Source organism: Harpegnathos saltator, unplaced genomic scaffold (genome assembly GCF_003227715.2).
Source record: "Harpegnathos saltator strain DR-91 unplaced genomic scaffold, Hsal_v8.6 scaffold643, whole genome shotgun sequence".
In the NCBI taxonomy this organism is placed as follows: domain Eukaryota; kingdom Metazoa; phylum Arthropoda; class Insecta; order Hymenoptera; family Formicidae; genus Harpegnathos; species Harpegnathos saltator.
In genome coordinates, this window is record NW_020230475.1 from 305,472 (window position 1) to 323,268 (window position 17,797).

The 17,797-nt window shown below is 37.1% G+C and overlaps 1 protein-coding gene and 1 pseudogene across 1 annotated transcript; one reads left to right on the forward strand and one right to left on the reverse strand.

Moving 5' to 3' along the window:
- Positions 1 to 4,827: 4,827 nt before the first annotated feature.
- Positions 4,828 to 8,987, forward strand: LOC112589868 (vesicle transport protein SEC20-like; annotated as a pseudogene).
- Positions 8,988 to 10,395: 1,408 nt separating this feature from the next.
- On the reverse strand, positions 10,396 to 16,855 carry LOC112589880 (neuronal calcium sensor 1-like; the record flags this gene model as incomplete). Its single annotated transcript, XM_025304746.1, has 4 exons — positions 16,833 to 16,855; positions 11,113 to 11,369; positions 10,533 to 10,731; positions 10,396 to 10,416 (listed from the first exon to the last, which is right to left on the reverse strand). Coding segments are annotated over exons 2-4 (426 nt in total), but the record flags the coding sequence as incomplete, so codon positions are not given.
- Positions 16,856 to 17,797: the final 942 nt, after the last annotated feature.

Sequence of the window (17,797 nt, forward strand, 5' to 3'; positions counted from 1 at the left end):
ATATTCAAAGTTATTTTCTTTAATAATATGTATTATTTCCGAATAATATGTAACATTTCCGAAACAATGTGTGTTACATAATTACATAACAATTACATAACAAGCCAACGAAAGAACAGTAGGAAGCGCGCATACTAAAATATAACGTATATCTTAAAATATATATGGTTATTTTTATCTGCAACGACTGCAAGGTTGACGTGCTTTCCGTTTTCGTGTAATCTGGAACATTATGTAAATGTTTCAATGTGTAAATATTATATCTGTCGATAATGAGTAACGTTTCAATGTGTAAATATTATATCTGCCGATAATGAGTAACGTTTCAATGTATACTTGCTTTTGATGGAATAGTGTTTTCAATAAACGTTAATGATTGCTGACTATTCTTAATATATTTTTCGCAGTCTTGACGTGTGAGCTTTATTAGAGTAATCCTAGGTTCTAATAGATTTATTGGGATATCTTTGGGATCTATAGTAACTTGTGTTTTTTCTTCACAATTTTTTTCAGTATTGTCTATCAAATATATATTTGGAATATTTTCGTTTCCTGAAGCGTGATAAGACAAGTTAATAAGAATGTAAGTCAGACATACATAATACAGTTAATACTAACTTTGCATATTTATATGATGTTTATCACAAACAGTTTCAGGTAGTCCGACAAATAATTCCTCTTTATAATTTTTGTCATTTTCATTTTGCAAAGATATGTCTAATACATTTTCCTTCTCTAGAGCATGATAAAGATAGTTATCTTTTTAAAAAATAATTGTTAGTAAAATATAAAAATTATTGTTAATACTAACCTTGCATATGTACGTGTTCTTGATGTAGAATGTTTTTAGATATTCCGATAAATATTCGCAAAAATTGTTCAATGAGTAACCTTGAAAAATATTTTAATATAACAAGGGTGGTCCGATAAGTACTTAGCCTACAAAAGAAAAACGAAAATTTTGGAAAAGTGGCTATTTATTTCTCAACATAGTCTCCTTTTAGCTCGATACACTTGACCCAGCGATGCTCCAACTTCTTTAACCCGTCTGAAAAATACGTTTTCTCGAGGTCTGCAAAGTAGGCCTCCGTGGCGGCGATGACTTCCTCATTCGACTCAAATTTCTGCCCAGCGAGTGACTTTTTCAAGTTTGGAAACAAAAAGAAGTAGCACGGGGCCAAATCTGGAGAATACGGTGGATGGGGCAGCAGTTCGTAGCCCAATTCGACCAATTTGACCGTGGCGAGGGCGGAGGTATGAGCCGGTGCGTTGTCAGGTGGAAGAGCACATTTTTCTTCGCCAAATGGGGCCGTTTTTTCTACAATTCGGCGTCAAATCGGCTCAATAATTCGGCATAGTATAGCCCTGTGACCGTTTTGCCCTTCTCCAGGTAGTCGATGTAGATCACACCTTGTGAATCCCAGAAAACGGTGGCCATCACCTTTCCGGCCGATAGGACAGTCTTCGCCTTCTTCGGAGCACGTTCGCCGGGTGAAGTCCACTGTTTCGACTGTTCCTTGGTCTCTGGTGTGTACCAGTGGATCCATGTTTCGTCGACGGTCACGAAACGACGCAGAAACTCCTTCGGATTGCGCTTAAACAGCGTTAAACACTGCTCTGAAGTGGTCTCACGGTTGCGCTTGTTGTCCGGAGTGAGCAAACGCGGCACCCATCGCGCCGACAGCTTTCTCATGCCCAAAATTTCATGCAGGATATGACCCACGCGGTCTTTTGAGATGCCTACTGTCTCAGCTATCTCGCGCACCTTCAATCGGCGGTCTGCCAATACGAGATCGTGGATTTTTGTCATGTTATCCTCCGTGGTAGCCGTTTTCGGGGCACCTGGGCGTGGCTCATCAAAAACCGACGTGCGATCACGTTGAAACTCGTTAAACCAATTTTTGACGGTCGCCATCGAAGGAGAAGAGTCACCGTACACAGCATCCAAGCGCTCTTTGATTTCGCTGCGCGATTTCCCTTCCAAAAACAAGAATCGAATCACCGACCGATATTGCTCTTTTTCCATTTTTCTAAAATCCGCGGACACGCCCGCTTCCACACACGGTCAAAACAAAACTACGAGTCCGATTCGGCTGAAATTTCGACAGTAGCCGTCTACGAGAATGTACTACACGATAGTAAATTTCTCTTGCTATAGTGGCGCCATCGGGCGGTGAGGCTAAGTACTTATCGGGCCGCCCTCGTACATATAAGATCACGATATTCGTAATTATCGCTATTTACATGTAAATGAAAGGCGAGAAATGAAATATATGCGGTGGGACATTAACTTGTGCATTCGTTGCAACTGATGATTCATCTCGTCCATCTCTTTCTGAAGACTGCAAAGTGAAAGTGGTATTTTAAAAGGATATCTCACGTATCATTTCCACACTTGGGTGAAAAGGTAAATATCTATAATTATGTTTTATATTGTAGATACTGTCAAAGCATTTCTTGAGAAGAACAAAGTAGGAAAATATAATGAAGAAGATATGAGAAAAAAAGAGTAGAAACGAAAAAAAAAAAGAAAAAGAAGAGAAAAAACGTGAGGAGGTAGAAGAACGTTTAGTCAGTCTATGTAAAATTGGAAATCGCTGTGAGGTATCTACTCCAAATCAACGAAAGCGAAGACCTACAGTTTTATATGTTGGTCAGCAGAAAATTATTATTTACAAAATAATCTTATACCAATAAAATTCATCTTTGTTTGAATCATGTATCCTGATTCTATATAAATATTTTATAACTTTAGGTAAAATTGAATTTAACCCTTAGCGCTCTGTTGGCTCCGCTGTGGAGACATCCATCATTTATTTCGTAACTCCGGTGGCTCCGCTGTGGAGTCATTCTAGTATTAACATCAATACCTCTAGTTGTTTTTTAAAATTACAAGCACTTGTAATTTTTTCCATTCAAAGTAAAATTTCTCTTTCCCAGGCGCTCCACTGCAAAAGTGCTGCCGGAGTTGCCAGAGTAGGCAGTGATAAGAAAACGTGCGGAGTGTAAAGGGTTAAAGATGACTGGTAGACTGATGTTAAGTACAATGAAACTCTTGGCAAAAATGATGGAAGGTACAAGCATATATTTAATACCTCCTTATACTATACTAATACATATCTCTTTCTTGCTTAATTTAATTTGTGCTTATTATATGTTTTCATTAGGCCGGGTCTACAATAGGTGTAATAAGCTTTTAGCTATTTGGTTTAAGCTTTACCAATCACTTCCCATTTCATTTCCTTTATGTTGTGATTTTTATAATATTTATTATCTTTTGCATACAAACAGGGATTTGCTTGTATAATTGTTATTAAAACTTCGTCGTCACCCAAGTAGAACAAAAAATCATTATGACATCGAAATGACAAGAAAATGACCGAATCATGATGAGAAAAAGAGTTTTTCTCATCATTTTGATATCATTTTGATGTCATCGTTATTTTCTGTTCTACCTGAGCAGTGTCAGCAACATATTTTTCGTTGTCGGACATTTTGCCAAACCAGATCGAAACGTGCGTGAAAACGTGTACATGTGCCTAAATAATTTTTCTTATTGGCTTATCTTATTTATTACTGAGAGAAATCGGCCTTAAGCTTTAATTCCTAACTTCAAAAGTTTGGATCTACCTAACTTTACTGCCAGCGCTGAAAATTTATAGTTTACGTGACACAAACTATATATTTTCAGTATTGGCAGTGAATATCAGAACATAGCCTATATTGTTGCCTATGTTATTGCATTTTGAATAAGGTAAGTTTTGGAAACATCCCACGTTAATTATACACATTGTTCGAGCGTATATTCTTAAATAATTTTGTTACAGAAGTTGGTTAATATGGCCAATATAGTAAATATTATTGGTGCTGATATGCTTACTGAAGCAGAAAGACATGTACAAAGAAATGGGAGACATTTCCGAACCCGAGAAGTTCCATTTGAACTTCCAGAAAACCAATTCATAAAATTATTTCTATTAACTAGAAGACAGGCTGACAATATTATTGATATCGTAGAGCAATACCATCATCCAAAAAGATCTTCAACATTAGATGCATCTGTGGAAGTAAGTTACTTGCTTCCATATCTATCAATATCCCAGTAAGCAAAATACTAACAGAATGCGCGCAGATTGACGCCAATTTCGATCAGATCTCCACATCAAAACTATAGCTATCTGTGTCCTCATTAGGCTCGTGTTTTGTCGACAGGACCTGTGTGACAGGCTGTGCGAGCAGATTGTCGGCAGAAACCGCGCAGGTCCTGCTGCCAAACTACGTAGAGTCTGCGCGTAGAGTTTGCTCGGTTTCTGCCGCCAATCTGCCGTCAAATTACTGCAAGTCTTGCGCGGTTTTTGCTACAAATCTGCCGTCAAATATCTGACAACAGGATCTGGCGCATATTTGACCGCAGATTGGCGGCATAATTTGATATAACAGATTCTGCGTTAAATTTGTTGCCTATTTGCCATCAAACTATGATAGCAGGCTTTGTTCGAAATCTGCTCGCGCAGGTTTGGCTATCTGGGATTATATCTGCCTTTTGTATCCATCTCTATTAATCGTCATGTGGAGAAAAATTCCCGCTCTTGTTATTGCTTTTTCTCTATTGGTTAAGAGTCTCCTGAGACAGTAGCGACAACACCGCTCTCGAATCGCATGCGACAATTGTCACAGGTGACAATTGTCGCATGCGACATATCTCGTACGTTTTCAAGTCGTCTGTTCTTTTTAGCTGCACTACTGAACTGGTGCAATAAGTTAAAGTGAGAAAAAATATAGTTGTCTCATTCTAACTTATTGCACTAGTTCCACAGTGACCGCAGTGCAACTGAAAAGAACAGACCAAATAATTGAGCCCCAGAGTTTTGTTGTCCACGTAACATACAGAGAGGAGTGATACGTAGGAGTAAATAATTTACACATAAATGGATTCCGAGAATTACACGGTGGAACTGATATGTCAGGATATTGTGAAGGATCATCTTCAAGTGAACGCTTTAATACAAGTAAATATATGTATATATATGTGTGATTCTATCTCATAAACTATGAGATACACAGTCTGTCCCAGATCCAATGAGACTGGTCTAAAAAAATACAAAGCGTTTATTATTTCGATTTTTTATTCTTGTTTATTCAAAATAGTCTCCTTCTGAGTCAATACAGCGCTGGAAACGTTCAACAAATTTTTCGAAACATTTTTTATACTCATCGGCTGGAATGGCCTTTAGTATGGCGGTCGAAGTCTTTTGGATGACCAGGATGGTATCGAAACGATTTCCTTTCATCGCCAATTTCAGTTTGGGAAATAGCCAGAAGTCGCACGGAGCCAAATCAGGTGAATACGGTGGATGATCGATAACAATGATGCCTTTTTTGGTCAAGAATTCACGTACCATGATGGCTTTGTACGATGGTGCATTATCGTACAACAAAAACCAACTGCCTGGCTCTCGATATTCCGGTCGAACTCGTCGAATTCTGGCCCACAATCGTTGTAGAACTCCAAGATAATATTCTGCGTTCACCGTCTGACCTTCTGGAACGAATTCACTGTGAACAATTCCCTTTGAATCGAAGAAAACGGTCAGCATTGTCTTGATTTTGCTCTTCTGAAAGCGTAACTTTTTCTCTTTTGGCTCTTCTGGTGACTTCCATGCCGCATTCTGACGTTTATTTTTTGGCTCGTATTGAAAACACCACGTTTCATCACCAGTTACAATGGCTGACATGCTTGCCGGATTCCTTTGGGACATTTTTAACATGTCTTTGCAATGCTGAACACTCCAATCTTTTTGGTCATCTGTCAGAGTGTGTGGCATGAAGCGCGCACAGACCTTCCGTTTGCCCAAATCTTCGGTCAAAATTCGATAGACTGTGCTTTTCGGTATCCCAGTTTCCTCTTCGATGAGTCTCGCAGACACACAGCGGTCGCTTCGAAGAATTTCTTTGACTTTCTCGATGTTTTCTTCATTGCGAGTGGTTTTTGGCGGCGGTGCTCGGTCAGCGTCTGCAAGGTCCTCACGACCGTCACGGAATCGGCCAAACCAACGGAAAACCTGTGCACGGGACATGCATTCATCCCCGTACACATTGTAACGGCCGAACTCCGCGGTTCGGTCGCTGCTACACGTTTCGCGCGGATATTGCCCGTCGGATCCGGGCTCGAGGAGGAGTAAAGTAGCGAGACACTTGAAAAATGGCAATCGAAATAACTTAGCTTTATTGTATGCTTACTAAGATACAAGAGTTCGGCCCCGAAGGCGGTGTCGCGGGTTGCATCTATAAGGCGCGTCGGTACGGTACTGTGCGGTGCGGTGAGCGGTACAAGCGCTCGTACGGACGGATAGGCCGTGCGGAAGGCGGGACCTATTGCGCGACGCGTGTAGACGGTAACGACGATAACGGCGCGGTGATCAGTCTCGCTTCGCGACGCTGGGCGTCTCGGACAATTATCGCCCAATACTCGTCTCGCAATCGCTCGCGTATAGATGGTCGCCGGATCGGAGATTTCGATTCTCGGTCGAACGCACGCACGCGAGTCGCGGGATACGCGAAATGATTTCGTCCGTCGGGGCCGAGGACTCTCGACAGAGAAGGCGTACGCACCTTCCCTTTTCCCTACGTTCGCGGAGAAAAGCGACCAAGTGCTGGGGACACTCAGCGGAGACGGCGGACACACCGCCCCGGGTTCTTGGTCGCTAGACGGATCGCCTAAAGGCTGAGTACGCTCAACGGAGTTCGCCGACGGACGAACCCCTGACTTAAGGCGGCGGGTAATGGCGAGAGACTGTCGAGTACGCTCGACTGAGCACGCGCACGCACGAGCCCAGGAAGACGGGAGACGGCCAAGTATCGAGGGCGCTCGATCGAGACTGCGGACGCACAATCCCGTGTTCTTAGTCGCCGGTCGGGTAGTCGGAAAGCGGAAGGCAGAGCGAAACGGTCCGGATCTTCTAGCTGTCGGCATACAGCGTCTAACTAGAACGGCGGTACGGATCGGTCTGGTGACTAGAAGCTCGATCGCCACCGTTTAATAGTTATCGCGCTACGATTGAGACGGCGGCGATCGAGCGGCGCGCCTATCGGCGCGAGGCACGGTGACGGCGCGTGATCGCGGCCGCGCGCGCTAGCGGCAGCGCGTGATCGCCGCAGCGCGCGCTAGCGGCGGCGCGTGATAGCGGCGGCGCGATCGTTTCGGTAACTTAGGGTGGCGCAAAGTGCCGTTCTTCGGCCCGACAGGTGGTCGGTCGGGCCGGTAGTAACGAGGTGCATCTGCGCCTCGTTACAACATTTTTTAGCGTTTCGTACGTTTCTGCACCACTTTTACCCAATTTAAAACAGAATTTAATATTCGCTCTTTGTTCCATGTTGGTTTTTCGACCGACGTACACAAAGTGACTTTATATAAAATGTCAAACTACAGTGAAATATCAACCGAATTCGGTCAAATTTTGAGGTTAAGTAGATGAAGGGTAGAACATTCACCTACCATCATTCACTCATAGATGTCGCTGCACTAAGAACTTTGATGGAACCAGTCTCATCGTATCTGGGACAGACTGTATATAACCTCAATCTCAACTTTAGATTAACATCAATTCTGGAAAAAGAAGAAGGAAAGAAGAAGAGAAAATTAACATCATGTTTTACAATAATAAATAGTAGGATCATGTTTACAATAATAAATAATATGTTAGGAATTATATTATAATGATAAGCCAAATAACAAATCACCATGTATTTTCTGTGAAGGACATATAACAATACACTGGGTTGTACAAAGCGTTAGACGAACTCAATGCCGAAGGTAGGACCAAAATTGCAGTGTTAGAATCTTCCATAGAGCGATTAGCGTCTGTCGCTGAAACCGAACCAAATGAGAAGAAGAAGACAGTTGTTTTCCATTGTTGAGAGCTATAAGGAGCAATTAAATGTGTTCTTGGCGGTTTTTCGCAAGGCTAATGTCGTTAGCACTTGTGTCATAGATAAATTAGTTTGGGAGAATCTGCTCTCTCTGCCAGAGGAGCGGCAAAATGTTCTTCGTAAACGACGAGACAAACAAAGTTTGACAGATTCTTCTAGCCAAATCACAGACAAATTATTCAGCACCATAAGGCATCTAGCTGAGACAACTCAGAGAAGTGCTGATACATTGGACATATTGTGTACGTACTATATTTTTGAATCATTTCATAAAAATATGGAATTTATTAGATATCTATCATGCAGAATGAAGCAGTAACTATTATCTTATCTTGAATATCTTGAATATATGAGATATGAGAATAGAAAAATATTTAACAGAAAATACATGGTACTGAAACAATTGTCTTATAGTAGTAAAGTTTTATTTTCTAAGTAAACTAAGCTTTAAAAATCTAAATCCTTTATCGTTTTTTCCTAAATTATTTTTTAAATAAAATGTTTTAATGTAATAAAATTTATTAAAATGTTTTTTTGTATCATAACTGATTTTGAATCGTTCTTTATTATAGGTTGTTGTATTTCTTCTAATAACTGTTATCGAAAAATAAATTCAGAAACAGCATTCCATTAAAAAAACAAAGATGACCTTCAAATCTTAGGAATCACCTGAAAAAAAGCGTTACCACCGCAAGGATTACTTCTGCACCATGTAATTTCTCTTTGTTAAATAAATTATTATTTATTATTATCGCCTCACTATATATTGTCTGTTTAAGAATAATTATTACGATTCTACAGATTTTGCTGTTTTGTTTCAGTAACATCCTCTGACAAAGTTGATAACGCGAGAAACGAGCTGGAGCATCAACAGCAAGTGATAGTGCAATCGGGAAAGCTCTTAGGAAAATATGGTAAATGCGAAGTCACCGATAAAGTATTACTTGCACTGGCCTTCGCGTTCTTCCTCGCCTGCATGTTTTACATTTCACAAAAGAGACTGTTCTGAAAACCCTTTGTATGTGATATTAATGAAATAGACTGATCATTTACGGTGATATCGCGACTGTAACATATTGCGCAGGAATTCTCACGATAAATGACATAGAAAATGTATGTACTATTTAAGAGGAGAAATCGGGTGACACGGGCTTTACAAGTATTTTAATGACTTTACGCGTGTGTGGATAAATTGTTCGTTAATCTCTGAAGGACGTTTTCATTCGATCACCAAATCTTATTAAATAAACTCAACTGGTTGTATACAGGGTGCACGATTTATCTGAAGACATTGAAATATCTCGAGAACTATGCATTGGATAAAAAAAAGTGGTTAATGAAAGTTGTTAATCTCGAAGGGGGACATCCAATGATACCAAACTCGACCTCCCACCCCACCCCCTGGGGGTGGGGGTTGGGGGTAACTTTGAAATCTTAAATGGAAACCCCCATTTTTTATTACAGATACGGATTCTACGCCACAAAATACATAAATTTTGTCCGGAACTTTTTTTTTGATTCGTGATAGGTGGCGCTGTAATCGCAAAAAATTATATTTTCCGCAATTCTCCAGAAATGATCATTGGATTGAGAAATAAAAAATACCTGTTCAATATTTTTAAAGAACATAATAAAAGTTATTCCCCCCCCATCCTCTCGGGGTAGGGTGGGTGGTAACGTTCAAATCTCAAATGGGAACCCGAATCGAAAAGCGAACTGCTCGATGCGCCACTGTGGGTGTATGGCGAACTACAGCTTATTATAAAAGGCAGTGCAAAATTTCGAACACTTACTCTAATTAATTGAACAGTGAGAGGCAAGGGGACTCACATTAAAAAAGCACTCCGATCTGTGAGAGGCAAGGGAACTCACATTAAAAAAGCACCCGAAGGGAACATAAAACTACTACCTCGTCCTCGTCGTTGTTCCTGTGTAACGCTAAAAGTAGTTTCTCGGAAAAATTCAACGCTATCTATCACGAATGAAAAAAATTGTTTCAATAAAAATTTCACGTACAATCTAATTCTGCAATGAAAAATATGGGTCCCCATTTGAGATTTGAACGTTATCACCCACGCTACCCCGACAGGATGGGGGGGGAATAACTTTTATTATGTTCTTTAAAAATATTGAACAGGTATTTTTTATTTCTCAATCCAATGATCATTTCTGGAGAATTGCGGAAAATATAATTTTTTGCGATTACAGCGCCATCTATCACGAATAAAAAAAAAAGTTCCGGACAAAATTTACGTATTTTGTGGCGTAGAATCCGTATCTGCAATAAAAAATGAGGGTTTCCATTTAAGATTTCAAAGTTGCCCCTAACCCCATCTCCAGGGGGTGGGGTGGGAGGTCGAGTTTGGTATCATTGGATGTCCCCCTTCGAGACTAACAACTTTTATTAACCACTTTTTTTATCCAATGCATAGTTTTCGAGATATTTCAATGTCTTCAGATAAATCGTGCACCCTGTATAATGGTAACCTGTAAGAAGATAAAATATTTATTAAATTTCAAAATGTATACACGTTTCTACTATTCATTATCACTAAAATAACGATGTCGTATCGCGAGACGCTATGGAAACTAATTGCTCATACATTTTTACAACCGCTTATGAATTCCTCCCTGGTGACTATTCCGTCTCTGTCTACGTCCATCTTCTTGAAGAACTTGTCCACTTGGATGTTAACTGCGGGCTGGATAGTCTGCGCGTCCTGCACCATCTCATAAATCGCGAATATTATGACCAACATTTCTCGCTTCGTGATACAACCGTCTCCATAAAAATCGTAGAATCTGGTGAAAAGTAGGTCCAGAGAGTATTTCGCATGTTATGATCTTCGAGATTATTGACTTCAATAAGTATTAGTAATCAAATATTTAATAAATATCCAATAATCAAGTAAAATTTCTATTGCGACTAATATTAACATTTTTAAATGTCACTTTTTAACTTTGAGTATTATTCCGAGGAAAAATGATTATATATGTAAATTTTCTCTACACAGCCATCATTAAACAGCAAGAAAAAAGTACAAAGTGGTCAGTCTGTGCCCGAAGAAGTTACAGAAAATCAAACCGAACTTCTTAACTGACACGAAATAAAAATCTTTCAGGTTGCACTCGAAAATGAACCTGGAATCAGACAGTCCGTTACTAACAGCGATTACTGCTCACCCAAATATCCAAGAGAGCTGATCGACCATGCCGTTGACGATCGATGCTGTGGCATCCAGAAGATCGCTGAAGCTGACGAAACCGTCGCCGTCCTTATCGAAACTGTAGAAGACGATTTGCGTGCATCTGGTTGGGTCGGCCAATGGGAACAGTTTTTGGCGTATGCGGGTTTCAAATCGCCAGGCGTCACACTGTTTGCGCAGCATCTCCGCCGACGGACCGAATCGTCGTCAGTCGCAAAAAGACGGGACTCTTAACTGAGAATATTTGAGCGAACGTTAATTCAGAACGCGATGTCGTGAACTTCTCGCGAAGAAATGAGAAAGAGATCTTTCCTTCTAAGTATTCTCTTGACGCGTGAAAAATTGGTGGCAAGTTTTGATACCTTTTTTGTAATCTTTTCTCGTAAGTTCTTGTAGTATATAACGATCACCGTGCGCGTGTTAGCTCGTTTCATGTAGTGAAAAGTAAAAATAAGAATTCTAAATAGTTTTGTATACTAATATTTCTTTCGTAGTCATAACATAAAAACTTATGCAATGTGACTTAACCCTTCCGTGTCTGCCTTTTGTCTAGAAATAATCTGCGTCTAATTCACGTTTTACGAAAGGTTTTTAGAATTGCTGATTATGAATTTGTAGTCAAAATTTCAAAATTCAGAATAATACCCATAGTTGTAAAATATTTATATAGAAATTATATAGAATACACAAGTCAATATGTCCCACCGCATATATTTCATTTCTCACCTTCCGTTTACATGTAAATAACGATAATTACGAATATCGTGATCTTATATATATATATATTTATATAATTAATAAATTACACAGTCTGTTTTGTCAAATATTTATTTCTATATATACCTTTCCCTTTTTAAATGCAGAATTGTAATTAAAATTTAACAATATATAAGTTAGGAGCCATTTAAAACCCAACGCACGTCGTTACCATATCGATCAGCTGATTGAGTGCAAGGCTTACTGCGGATTTGCTGCCAATTTGCTCTCGTGTCTTGTGCGCAAGTGTTGCTCGGTGTTTGGTGCCTATTTGGTGCTAAGTTATGCGCTACAAAACTTGCGCGGTTTTTGCTGCAAATTTACTGCAAGTTGCCCCGCATCAAGCCTTGACGTCAAAACACAATCCTAAAGAGGACACAGTTGCATATGGTTTTGGCATCAAGTTTTGATCGAATTTGCTGCCAATTTGCGCTCAATTTGCACTCATTTTGCTCATGTATATATATATATATATATATATATATATATATATAACTCCTATATGTATATTAAATATACAATTTATATAAACTTTACCGAAAATGTGTTTTAAATTCATCATTTGTAAAAGAATGAACCACGTCCATATAATTTTTGAAACGCGGAATTGAACGTTGAGGTGTCCCATGGTTTTTATTCAATAATATTAATATAGATTCATCTTCTTCGTCTGTGAAATCCGACTCGGATGAATCAAGCAGTTCAATCGCTTTTATTGAACATATTGATATTATTGACATTTTAGGTTATGTATCTAATGATCGAGATATGTCAAAATTCACCCTAGTACTGACAATACTGCAATTGTCGTTCCGTTATAGGGAAGGAAAAGCGATATAAGCTATTACGGAACATATCGCCAACACTGCTTTATGACGTCACGTTCACAGCACTGGCAGTGAATATCGGAATGCACCCCAGGAACATGGCAACCGCTATAGATGACGTATTTAGGTTAAATGTTTGATATACATATGTTTATTTGTATGTAATGTACCAATAAATCTTTGGTAGAAATAAAAGAAATTGTTACAAAATATCAACAAAATGATTCGAGATGGGCATAGTTGTGCCATGTATAAATGCCCGAATATTTCAGGACGAATACCTGGGTTAAGCTTTTTTCGTTTCCCGAAGGATGTAGAAAGGTAAAAATAATAATTTTTTATTAATTTTACATATTTGTTTTGGAATTGCCTAAAAGTCTAACTTATATATGTATATATTTCTATTTCTCAGATGTAGATTATGGTTAAGGAATTGCGGGCGTACAATTAAAGTTCCAATAGAGAACTTATATAAAACATACCGGATTTGTGGAAATCATTTTGATTCTACAATGTTTTTAAATGATTTAAAAAATCGCCTCCAACTATACGCAGTTCCAAAATCAATGAATCTACAAATAAAATCAGTCAAACGTGTACAGGTCTACAAATAGAAAAACCAACGAATCAACAAATAAATCAGTCTGTACATGACTTTTCATTAGATTCTGACAATCACATATCTTTTTCATGTAAAGGTAAGCCGAACTACAATAATATAGAATCTTTTTTTATTTTTGTCGACTATTCTTTTTAGTACTTTAAGTTAATATTAACAACTACATGTTATTAAATAATCCAATTGTTAATTGAAATTGTAGAGCAGGATGTAAACGTTATGGATGAAGATAAACGAAAGGATCAGGAAGTACAAACTGAACAACTATCTGTATCACAAGATGAGAAAATATAAACCGATTCCACATTATCTATTAATTCACCCCGAAAAAAGATATTGAAAAGGAAAATCCATTTATTACAAAAAAAATTACGGAAAGTTGAGAAACAATTAAAGCAACAGGAAGCAAGTTATACAAAAAAGGATTAAGAAGCTCTCTCTACCAATAGAATATTGTGATGCAACAGATCAAATATTGCTACCATCTATTGCGTCCTTTGTGAAAGCACAAGTACACCTGGCTCAAAGGTCGCCAAAGGGTAGGAAATTTTCTTTGGAATTTAAAAAAATGTGTTTTACTTTATACCTCAATGGACGTAAAACCTATGAAGTTTTATCAAAACAGTTCTGTTTGCCTAGCACAAGAACTTTACAACGTATGATCGAAAATTTTAAAATTTTTCCCAGGTTGCAAAATAATGTTTTTGATATTTTAAAAGCTAAAGTATCTAATTTTAAAACTAATCTTGATAAATATTGTACATTGTGTATAGATGAAGCTGCATTAAAAGCACATTTATTTTATAATATTAGTAAAGATACGGTATATGGTTTTGAAGATTGGGGTGAAGGAAAATCGGCATTGCCAGCATGTAACGTTGCAGTTTTAATGCTTAGAAGTATGTGCACGAATTGGAAACAACCTATAGGATATTTTTTTCTAAATTTCACATTTCATGCTACTAAATTAAAAGATATTATAACGCAAAGTATAAAAAATTTGCAAGAACTTGGATTTATAGCTATTGCTTTTGTAAGTGATATGGGACAAAATTTCATAAATGTAGTACAAGCATTAAATGTTACAACAGAGTCACCATTTTTTGTTGTTAATGATCAACAAATAGCTTATTTCATTGATCCACCACATGCTTTAAAAGCTAGTCGTAATAATTTTCTGAAAAATATTATTAAAAATAACGGAAAATTTATTTTATAGAAATACATTAAAGAACTATACGATACAGAACAAAATAACGAAAATAGATTAGCACCCAAACTAACAGATATACATATTATGCCTACTAATTTTCAAAGAATGAAAGTTCGCTATGCAACGCAAGTTTTGAGTGGAACAGTAGCTGCTGCTTTAAATAAACTAGTAATGTCTTGTAATATTTCATATGAAGCCCTTATTACAGTTAATTTTGTTCAAAACATGAATGATTTATTTGACATGTTCATCTCTCATTTATTTGACAACTCATCTACAGTTTTCCATAAGATAAAATATAGACAAGCTTTCAGTGGTCATGATTATCAAATAGAATTTTCGTCAAAAATGAAAAAATATCTAAGTGAATTAACAATATTTGCAAAACAAGGAGTTAATATTTCGAAAAAAGTTAAAGTATTTAAATATTGATGTCAAAACATAAATTCCCTCTTAAAGATGTGGGATTACTTATGTGTTACTGCCACAGATATAAAATTTTTGTTAATGCGTCTTTTAATCAAGACTCATTGGAGAATTTCTCTGGTAAAATCAGAATTATGAATGGTAACGCTTTTAATCCTACACCTATCCAATTTTATTACTCTTTTCAAAAACTGTTTTCTGTAAATTACTGTGTGCCAAGAACGGGGAATTGTCAACAAGATAATGATGAAATGTTAACGGTTATGGTAAATTTTGTAACGCAATATACGAATATTGTTGAAAATGAAGTAGACGAAAATGAATGTGTATCTGTACGTCTAGATAATCATGATTATCGTCAAATGGATATTAACGAACAAAATGCGTTGCGATACATTTGTGGCTACCTTATTTGTAAATGTTTAAAAATACATTCATGCGATTTGTGTTTAAATTACAGCAAAGAATATGTAGATTTAAATGATACCTCATACTATTGTTTCTTTAGAGCGTATAATGCTACTAATGATAACCTTTTTGGTAATTTATGTATGCCAAATAATAATTTTATTGAATATATTACAACTTTGGAGGACATATTTTTTGAAGAAAATTGAAGAATATATTTTGCAACCACTTATCGTAAATAAATTGATTCGACTTTTTAGGCAAGTCGAATTTATTCCTCCTTGTCCGTCTTTTCCAAAAAATTATTTAATAAAACTTTATGCTAGAGTTCGACTATATTATACTATAAAATTTATTAACAGGCGATTTAAGTCACAATACGGTCGTAAAAAAATGGTTATTTTGCATCATGACTGAAAGATACTTTGTGTTCATTACTATAGGTCTAAGATACTTTGTGTTTATTATTATAGATATAAGATATTTTGTGTTCATTAATATATAATATTATTAAAATGTTATTAATATATTATATTATATTGTTATTCTTATTTTATGAAACTATAATAAAAGTAAATTTATAATTATGTTGCAATAATTGTTGCCTAATATTTTATTGTTGTTTCAATTGCTGATTTTGAGAAAATATTTTCATAAACAGAGGAAAAGTGGTAATCTATACAGAATGTTTGTCAAAGGTCGTTATTTTCACAGTGTTATTATTCATTAAAAATTTATTTTAAAATTACTGGACGAAAATATTAAGTCGTTAGTAGTTTACGAGACATATGCGATCAAAAAAGCAAAGCTTTTCGCAAACAATGCTTTGGTCAACCAAACGGATAACAAAACAATTTCTTGAATTAATTTTAATCGAATTCTACTATAACAAAATTGTTATTTAGAGCTTAATTATAAAAATGTTATGTTGAAATTTGGGAAATCATCATAAATTATGACGTCTATCGATAAAATAGCTCAGAATTTGTCGATTCAATTTTCTATTAAGAATAACATTGTAAATAATGTGTAAATAGTGGGCGTTAATTAACAACATCCTGTATATATCTAGTTATTTTTCACTTTTTTGATTATGAATGGACTAATTTTATGATCCAGATATATACAAATGCTATCAAAAAGTTGACGAAACATCAAACAGATCGATATATTTATACAATTATATATTAATACAATAAAATGTTTTCCTAATGAAGTGTATGTATATTTGATATTCCATATAAAATGTGTTCTAATATTCACGATATTCACCAGTATTAAAATATTAATATTAAAAATCTATAGTTTATGTTGCGTATTCTATAGATTCTCAATATTAGCTGTAAATATCGGAATACAGCCTATAATACGACTGAACAGTAAACTGTTTATTAGAAAATAAATCATTTTATATGTTAACGTAACTCTAATTTAAGCGCTTGTCCTACCTTCAACATGGCGTCGAGTCATGTGACCAGGGACCCACTACATCAAAGATGCCGACGCTCAGTGTCAATATTGTATATACTTAAGCCAGCGGCATACGGTGCTTGTTTTCATGCTGGATTGCTTGCTGGATTGGTGCATTTCCATCCATCTTCGGAAATGTACCAATCACAACACAATATTTTCATCCAGCAAGCAATCCAGTACGAAAACAAGCACCATGTGCCGCTGGCTTTATACTGTGTATATAGTGTAAGTCATTCAAATGGGAATGCGTCTTTTGCAAGGTATTGAACAGGAACAGGTATGTATATTAAATTTTAAGTGAAATCGTATTTATTTAGTCACTAATCACTCACTGAACGGTTTTCTTCGCTGAACGCAATGATTGTTGACATACTTATGTCATACCACGTATATTTCATTTCTCGCCTTTCGTTGTGAGTTAAGCCAGCGGCACAAGATGCTTGTTTTCGTGCTGGATTGCTTGCTAGATGAAAATACTGCATTCTGATTGGTGCATTTCCATCCATCTTCGGAAATGTACCAATCAGAACGCAGTATTTTCATGCAGCAAGCAATCAAGCACGAAAACAAGCACCGTGTGCCGCTGGCTTTACTGCGTAGGCGTACTCCACAGGCGGAGTAGCAGCTCTCATCTTTCTCGAGTCGGGATGCGTCCCGGAAGTCATTAAAAAAAAAGTGACAACTTTTATATCCGCGACCGTATACGGTAGTTTGCTTGCGTGCGCGCCGCTGCACGCACTATAGCTGTGCTGTTTGGATCCTGAAACTGACATCACTGGGATGATTCCTCTTGATGATATATATAATTTTTACTATATTCTGTGTGGTAGCTCAGATATGAACCAAACTATCGCAGACACACCTCGTTACCGAGCGACATCGACGTAGTTGACGTCTATTTTCTCAGGGGACGCGTCGAATTCATAAAAATTTCTGAACC